The 9,227-nt window shown below is 48.7% G+C and overlaps 1 protein-coding gene across 1 annotated transcript in view; it reads right to left on the bottom strand.

The window, feature by feature from the left end:
* Nucleotides 1-8,692, bottom strand: part of CMPK2 (cytidine/uridine monophosphate kinase 2) — a 13,080-nt gene extending 4,388 nt beyond the window's left edge. Inside the window, exons 1-4 of the mRNA XM_019537427.1 lie at nt 8,563-8,692; nt 3,466-3,580; nt 2,228-2,429; nt 719-952 (exon numbers count right to left, since the gene is read on the bottom strand). Of these exons, the coding sequence (XP_019392972.1) occupies nt 719-952; nt 2,228-2,429; nt 3,466-3,580; nt 8,563-8,640 (629 nt within the window). The 5' untranslated portion in view covers nt 8,641-8,692. The remainder of the gene's footprint in view (nt 1-718; nt 953-2,227; nt 2,430-3,465; nt 3,581-8,562) is intronic.
* Nucleotides 8,693-9,227: the final 535 nt, after the last annotated feature.

The raw sequence follows: 9,227 nt of genomic DNA, 5'->3' as shown, positions 1-9,227 counted from the left end.
CCAGCTGACTTTCTGCCCTTTGGGCAGGGGGCTGGACTCGATGATCTCCCGAGGTCCCTTCCAGCCCTAATGTCTATGAAATCTATGAAATAATCCTTTCATAAATCCCCAAAAGCTGATCATTAAGCACTGTGAAGTAATTTTATAGCTCTTTATGGAAAAGGTCGATATTCTACCCACATATGGCATACTTAAAAGGTATTTAAGAAGCTAAATTCTGTAATGAACAATGTTTTTGACCTTTCCCCGCATACCTCCCCACCCTCACTGTGAGGTGGAGCTCACCCTACTCCCCATCACTGCCACGCAAGCAGCGTGAGCTCCGTCTGAGTCCCCATGCCAGCGCTACTTAACAGGCAATGCAAACCTCTGGCTCTACCTGGGCACTGAGTTTACCAGGGCCACCACTAGCTATGTTGCCCTGTCCCTGCTGCCAACATTGCAACAGAAGCTCTGGGAAGAGTGACAGCATGGCAGGAGCCCACAAGTCATACACTGTGATGGAGCCACACAGTGTTAAAACTGTTCAGATAGCCAGAGACAGGCAGATTCCTAGACAGCTGCATAGATTCTCTTCACATTGCAGGCCCCACGGGCCACTGACTGAATAGCCCTGATCTAGGCACATGAAAATCCTGGTCCTAGTGATGGGACTTCTGTCATTGACTTCAAAGGGGCCAAGGTTTCATCCATGGTCTTATTCATTATTAAGACATACTTTTCTCGAAACAAACTGTTAGCTTCCAGCTCAGTTTCTTCCTTTGTTTTCTCCAGCCCTCGCCCTTTCAGTCTCCGAATCCTCTCCTCAGGGCTAACAGTTAATAGGAGTACAAGGTCAGGTTTGAGCAGGTCCTCAGGCCACTGGTACACTTCATGGTGTTCTGGAGGAAGATTCTGCACTTTTCCACTGATTTCAGTGGCAATTGCATAGGCAGCTGTGCTGTGCCAGTACCTGTGGTGGACATATATGACCATTTTAAAAGATTCATTAACAGGGCAATGATAAGGTAGGTAGACCCCAGAAGTAACTTCAAGAACAATAACCTGAGAGGAAAGTTACAATATAATCATACTTTGGGGAACCACAATGCTTCTGTAGCATTATCATTTTCTTTATTCTCAGGTCAACAATAATTTTTAGATCAAAAATATATGCTATACCTCAAACTGTGCCCTTGTCAGACATGACAGTTTAGCTCACACCATACTTCCTCTGATAAGAGGTAAGTGTGAGTTTATCCTCAAAGGTCTCTCTCTGGGAAACGGAGTCTGGCCGCCAGCCGGATCTGCCATTTTGCCCACCCCAATCTAGTCCAGTCCTCAAGGCAGGATCATCATTACTTGGAAAGACAAATATTTGGTCTATCATACATTTAAAAATGTTCAGTGATGAAGGAGATTTTACAGCTTCTCTGGATAATATGTTCCAGTACTTCACCACTAGCACAGACAGAAAATTCTCTGACATCTAACTTCTTATCTCTGGAGGACTCATTGCAAACTTACTATGCTGGTCCATGGAAACTACCTCTCAAACCAGAAACAGTATCACTATGTTTGCCCACTGCAAGGCTTGATATGGTTACACTTTTTCCAGATTGGGAGCTGCATAGCATGGTGAGGGCTCCCCTAACTGGCTAGGTAAGATTGCAGTATGGACATTAAAATTTGAATCACAGCTTTGGAAAGGGCCTCAAGAGCTATTGAGTTCAAGGCCCTGTACAGACGTAGGCTTTGCTGTTCTAATACCATCCCACAGATTCCTTCCTCAGCCTTTTCTTGAAAATCTCCAGTGAAGGTGATTCCAGGATTTCTCTAGGCACAGAGGGGCAGGCAGCAGACTCCTCACTACCATGGGTGGTCTCTCCCACGCTCCTTCCAGGCCATGTGTCCCCTCCCCACCAAACAAGTCATTCTGGCCGGGCAGCAGCTCAGCTCCAACTTCAGCAGACCATGCAGCCTGCTCTGGGCCAGTACTTGAATCCAAGATGAGGCTCCCCGCCAAGTTGTCCGAGGAAAAAGCCTTGTCTTCATGTAAATACAGTAAATGAACCTTATAAATCAATTCCTTTATTCCAGACATTTTCCAGTTGGCATTTTCCAGATTCCCTCCCAAAGTAAAGGTAAAAATAAGGAAGAAATCTTAAGTAGGATTACTAACAAATTCTGCTTGTCATATTCAGTGAAGAGATGATTGTGTTAACACAAGAGGAATGTTTTTACAAACCTGTCTACAATCACAGGTGACTCGATGGATGCTTTTGCTATTTCCAAAGCTACAAGGTAATTGCCCAAAGCATAAAATGCCCTCCTGATGTGATTAGGTTTATCATCAAAGGTCTTTCTCCATTGGCTGATGCAAGCTGGCGGTGATCGTAAGAGAATGGCATTCAACGACTCCTTAAGAGACTGAGTTACAGTAGTTTTGCCTGCATTTCATATACAAAAGGAAATATTCTTTTGTCATGCAGCACAACACAATCTACTCCTTTTTACACATGAACAAAGTCTCTTTAAATTGGAGAACACATTTTGATACATTTATCTAATACCTATGTATCTTGAATATGTTGTGATAAGGTTTTGACTATATCCAAGCACACTTCTAACTGATTACCTGGGTTCTTATTATATTTTCTGCCCTAAGAACCATCTTTCCTTTTGCCAGCATCTTTTTTTTTTTGCCCCCTTAAGGCTGTCTGCATATTTGGTACCTTTTCTGCATTTCAGATTTAGTATCTTTACTGATCCATCATAGAACACAAATGTTACCAGTTTGATAATCTGTTTACTTCACTGGAGTAAACCCCAGTGTTTAGGGCTGCGTTTAGGACCCTTTGTATAACTGAAAATGCAGAAGCTACTGACAGAGCTATTCATGGATAGCCATTAATGATTGCTCAAGACAATTGTGACTTGTATTTCTTTCCTCTTTTTCAAGAGACTCCAGCAGAGATGTCAAACTCCTCTGACCTTGTGGGCTGGAGCAGGGTCTCTGGGCCAGTCTATGAGCTGCATCTGGCCATGCAGGAGCTAGTGGGCAGGGTCCAGCTTGAACACCAGACCAGCTCCATATTGCTACATATGGGGTCAGTCCAAGACTAACAGGCCAGATCATGAGGCTCCCTGGGCTATATCTGGTCCATTGGCTGTATGTTTGACACTCTTGGATACAAGCTACAATTACTTTCTAACATCTGCAACTCAGCTTCTGCCTCCAGCTCTTGTACCGATTACCCGTAGTCTTCAAGCATTCAACTGATATTGTTAGAAGTCAAAACTGAGATCTTCCATGAAAATTGTTAGTGGAGAAGTTTTGTTTTATGATCACTGAAACTTCCAACCACTGTTGTAGTCTTAGTCATGAATTTACATTTATTGGTGATTACATATGTATAAAGATGGCATAAGACAATATCTTTAAAAATTTGCATCTGCGATTCGTCATTCACATTTTGTTCTTACCTGTTGCATCTAGTCCTTCAATAACTATAACAGGAAAATCTCCCTTTTTTGGATGCTTTGGGCATGTATCCACTAGATCAAGGACTGCTTTGGCTTCAGGGATTAGCGATGTGCACTGTAAAGGTAACAATCATTACTTCAAAAGCACCTGGTACACAGCTATTTTTCAAAAGATTCTATTAAAAATGTGAAAAATAAAGTTTGATACAAAGATTTATACAACGTGCAGACAGACACAATGATCAGATATGTGAACAACCTCTATCTTCAGTAATTTTTTTCAATGACATCTTTCTTTAAACCCAAAAATACAGCAATAAAGGAAAAATAAATAGTAAGGAAGGGAGAAAATAAAATTCCCAAAGTGCCAGGGCTGCCCAAGTCACTTCGGAAAAGTATCTAGTTATAAATTATGTAGCAGAACCTGACACAACTCACTTCACATTATTGGATTTGACAAGAAATCACATACAGGCCACTTTTTATTTCTCACAGGCAATAGTTAACTTTGTTTTGACTTGTGGACCCCACATGGACCCAAAGTGGTAACATTTCTAATGCGTTCCTATGGCTTGAATCAGTTTAAAACAGAGGTGCTCAATCCCTGGCCTGTGGGCCAAATCTGGACCTTGAAGCCATTTCATCCAGCCCCCAGGGCTCACAAAAAATCCAAAAGTTTGGTAGTGGGAGAGTAATTACCTTCCCCTTGTTGCCAAATTTCTGGACACGCAGGTATGCCTGTGGGCCACGTAGCATAACACTGTGTGCTAGTGTTAACCTGGGTGGTACTCCAAGAGGTACCCCCTCTTCATTTGAAGAGATCAAAGCAGGTGCATAAGCACTGTTGGAGGTGTAGGGACTCTCCTCCCCCTACAGAGCAGAGCCAGACACCAATGGGGACTTAACCATATACCTTTTAATACTGGGAATATAATAGGCATAAATCAGACAGCATAGTGGACACTATAATGCCCCAAGGGGGCAGGATTCAAGGGTAAAAAAATATAAAACACAAACAGCAGAACAAACAATATAGGTTGGTGAAATATAAAAGGGCACAAAATGCGAAATGTCACATGACAAGGAAATATAGGGCCTTGGTACCTGGAGGGGGAGAAAACACAACAGCCCCTTTCCACGGCAAAGACATTTACTCCTTGTTATCTCACTCACCCCAGCTAGGACTTGAACCCAGATCTCCCACATGGTAGACAAAAACACTGCCACACAGACACCACTGGTAACTCTGCTCTAGACTGCCAGGGGTCTTGACCTTCCTGGGGCCCCAGCCTTATGTCAAGCTGCCTGGCCTCTGACTGGAGGAGCTGGAATCAGAGCTGGGAACTCCTCAGGTCGCTGCTCAGGTCCTTGCTGGAGCGGAGGGGAGCCTCTCCTGCTGGCTACAGCCTCTCCCAGGGGATCCTGGAGCCCAGTGGGGGGCCTCTCCTGCTGGCCACACGCCACGCTGCTGAGGGTCCCACTGCTGCTTGCAGGTCCTGCTCTTTCACGGCACTGCTCCTGCCCCTCTGGCTCAGCTCTGCAAAACCCCTTCCTTGTTGTCCCTTGCTGGTCTCTCCCCTGAGTCAGCCCCCGCTGCCCCTTTTATCCCCCTCCAGGTGACCCAAGAAGCCAATCAGGACCCAGGGCAGGGTGAGTCTCTGGGGCCTGATTGGTGCGGATAGGGAATCCCAAGTCCTCCAATCATCTTTTACCCCTTCAAAACCCCTGGGCCAGGTCACTGCCAGCCAGCCCGTCACACTAGATTAGGTGCACAAGGCAGTGCAGGGCTTGAGCCTGGCGTGCAGATCCCAGTCTGAGTGTAGAGGGACAGACTGAGGCTATGTGAGGCCCAATCTTGGCATATGGAGCTGATCTGGCCCACAGGTCAGCCATGCACCACTAATTTGGTAGGGTTGTGCGAAATTTTGCTGAGTGTTTCGTTTCAACCATGTTTCAAGCTCGAAACAGCGAAATTGAAATGAAACAAAAATCTCTGAAGCAAATGAGGGCACTTGAAATGTTTCAAAAGTTTCAAAGCAGCTTGATGACGGGAGGCAGGGGAGAGCCAGGGCTGCTCTCCAAGCGGGTCCACCAGCCCCACAGAGCTCAGCCCAGTGGCGGGAGGTGGAGTACAGCCCTGCCTCTCCCCTGCCTCCCACCGCTGGGCTGAGCTCCATGGGGCTGGCAGAGCCCAGTGGCGGGAGGTGAGGAGAGCCAGGGCTGCGCTCTGACCGGCTCCGCCAGCCCCACAGAGGCTGTAAGGTAGGTGGAGAAAGAAGTCTCATCCTAGTTAAAGGACACCATGGTCCCAGATGAAAAGCCACAACTGCAAAGCAGGGTGACAGGTCAGCCAGCGATGGATCAGGGAGCGCAGTGGTACAGTTGCATCTCCTTTGATTCCTGCTGCACCCAAATTTTAAAACCAACTGCCTGGGAGATGCAGCAGTATTTCTATTCAAGCAACACTGATGGAGCCAGTTGACTTCACAGTTCATTATAATCTACCTGATTCCTGATAATCTCTCTTCGCTTCATAGATATTAATGACCCCTTCTCCTTTTTTAATGGTCTTGATGTTCCCCTACTCAAGCTACCTTTCTTCTGTAATTTTGCTACCTGTTAGCCACTCCTACTGCTATCTCTCTCTCATTTCCCCAGCCCTGCAGATTATTTCTAGCTCTAGCTAGAAGTCAGGTGTGGAAATAACTCAGGCGTTATGATATTAACTCAGGTGTGGAAATAACCAACAGTGAAGTATTAGATGCACTGTCAAGATGATCAGAGAGGGTAGATTTTGGTTTACAAATCTGAATAAAAGATGTGCATTTAACTATAATGACTACAGGAAACAGTATCTTTTGACTATTTTTGCCAACTGCAGTGGTGCTTGACTTTTCTTCCCAGTGGGCCAAATGGGCAGTGCCTGGTCGGTCTGTGGGCTGGATCCAGACTATAGTCCTGCTCCTGTGCCCAAGGTGAGCAGGGCAGGGCCCATCTGGCCAAGTGGAGGGCTGGGTGGCAGTCCAGCCCTGGTCCAGCTGTGCACAGGAAGGAGACTCAGTTTGGCCTCACAGGCGGGAGGGGTACCCAGCCCTGATGCAGTCATATGAGGAAAGTCCCCCAGCCCTGAACCAGCTGCATGGGGGCAGAGAGTGCAACCCAGCTCCAACCTGGCCACATGAAGGGAAGTGGATGTGGGGAAGGCTGATCTGGCCATGTGGGAGAGGGAGGGTGTTCTGGGCTCCTCTTCACCCTGGGTGGCTTGAGTATTTGGCAGTGGGGGAAGGCACCAGTATTAATTGCTGTTCTCCTACTGCTGCTCCTGAGCTGTGGGGAGCCCCATGGGGGGGGGAGACACTGTGGCTCACAGCTCTTAAGCCAGTGTTTGAGTACTTCTGGCCTAGTTTATTCAGTTTTTTCTTTTAAAGTTAATATATAATCTAGCTAAAAATTAACGCAGGTTCTTATCAGGTCCTGGTTTTGCTTTGATCTTAAACCAAATCATACAGTGCTGGGCCCTTACAGCAAATTAGTATGGTGTCTAGTTCAGTGGTACCCAACCTTTATGCCCCATGGGCCAGATGGGCTGTGCCAGGTCCCTCCATGGGGTGGATCTGGCCAATAGGCCCTATCTACCTATGGAGGGTTCATAGAATATAGAAAATTAGGGTTAGAAGGGACTTTGAGAGATCATCTACTTCAACCCCCTGGTCATGTCAGGACCAACCTCAACTGTATCATTCCACCCAAAGCCTTGTCTAGTCAGATCCTAAGAAACAAGGATGGAGATTCCACCACCTCTCTGTTCCTTTGCTTTACTACCCTTTTAGTGAGAAACTTCTTCCTAATATGTAACCTAAACTTCCCTTGCTGCAACTTAAGACCATTGCTCCTTGCCCTGTCACCACTGAGAAGTCTAGCTCATTGGTTTTCATTTGTGAGCCCCTAAAAATTTTTGACTGGAGGTGTGAATGCCTTTGAATTGTAAGTGTGGGTATTCACATGCTTTTGACTGACCATAGTCATCTTTCACAAACCCCTTATATATAGTCTGCAGACCCCCAAGGGTCTGTGGACCACAGGTTGAAAAACACTGGTTTAGCTCCATCCTCTTCTGAACCCCCTTACAGGTAGTTGAAGACTATTGTTAAATCCCCCCTCAGTTTTCTCTTCTCTAGACTAAATAAGCCCACTTCCCTCAGCCTGTCCCCATAAGTCATGTTACCCAACCCCCTCACCATTTTTGTTGCCCTCCACTGCAACTCTCCCAATTTGTCCACATCCTTTCTGTAGTGGGGGACACAAAACTGGGCGCAGTAGTCCAGATGTGGCCTCAACAGTGCTGAATAGAGGGGAATAAGCACTTCCCTCAATCTGCTGGCAACACTCCTACTAATGCAGCCCAGTATGCCATTAGCCTTCTTCCCAGCCAGGGCACACTTTTGGCTCATATTCACCTTCTTGGACACTGTTGGAACAAATGCAGGACTTTGCACTTGTCCTTATTGAACCTCATGACATTTCTTTTAGTTGGACCCTCCAAAAACAGGGTTTCCAGCCGGACCTTGATCCCTCTGTCTGGAACGGGGCAGAGTGACCTCATTCAGATGCATGGGGGTGAGGGAAAGAAACAGAAGAGCAGCCTGGTCCTGGTCTAGACACATGGTGCAGTGGTGGGGAGGGGCACGGGAAGAGATCAGAGATGGGGCAGGACAGCCGTGATCCTAATGCAGGGCTGGGGGACGGCGTGGCTCTGATCTGGAGGCACGGTGGGGGACCGGGTGGGCAGTACTTGTGCGGGGCATACATGACCATTTTAAAAGATTAATGAACAGGGCAATGACAAGGTAGGCAGACCCCAGAAGTAACTTCAGGAGCAACAACCTGAAAGGGACAACAGAACCACGCTTCGGTGCGATGCTGCGGTAGCATTAGCCTCATTTTCTTTCTTCTCAGCTCGCTCATTTTTAGACCCAAGAACTACGCTGCATACCTCCAGCTGCGCTCTTGGGCCCGCCACGACAGCCGCCCCGGCGCCCGGCGGGCGCTAGGACCCCGCCCCACGGCCCCGGCGCGCCGAGGCGCGGGCGGACTCACCTGGTGCAGGACGCTGCGGGCGGCCTGCCGGGAGCCGAGGGCGGCGGCGAAGCGCAGGCCGGGCGCTGCGGGCTGCATGGCCCCGTCCTGCTGCTGCCGGGCTGCGGCACTGCGGCTCCGCAGGGGCGGGCTGGGCACCGGCAGCCGAGGCAGAAACGAGACCAGGCGGCGGCCTGGGTTTCACTTTCCCCGCCGCAGCTGCCCGGCACGCGCGCCGCCTTCCGGGCCCGCCCCGCCGCGGGTCCCGGGACGGGTCTCCTCTTGCAGGGATGCGAGCAGCACTGCAGAGCAGAGGCCCGCTGGCTTGCGGGAGGCTCGGGACGATGCTGAAGTCGACAGGGTGGTTAACAGCGGTGGGGTGACGAGTTCCGGAGGGACGGGGTGGTTCGCAATGCGCCATGAAGTCCCTACCACCGCCTGACCAGCAACTCTGCTGCCGCTGCCAGGCACTTGGTTTTAAACTTTGGGTGCAGCGGGAATCAAGGCAGAGCCAAGTGCACCCCCCCACACACACACACACACCTGAGCCCTGTTTCGTGGGGTTCATAGACATTAGGGCTGGAAAGGATCTCATAAGATCATCGGGTCCGGCGCCCTGCCCTGCCCATGAACGCCAGGTGCCTCCTGAGGCTGGGGGGCCACGGTGACCCCCTGCAGGCGGCGGC

This window comes from Crocodylus porosus, unplaced genomic scaffold (assembly GCF_001723895.1).
Source record: "Crocodylus porosus isolate Cpor-Errol unplaced genomic scaffold, CroPor_comp1, whole genome shotgun sequence".
Lineage (NCBI taxonomy): Eukaryota > Metazoa > Chordata > Crocodylia > Crocodylidae > Crocodylus > Crocodylus porosus.
This window is presented reverse-complemented; position numbering and strand designations above follow the sequence as displayed.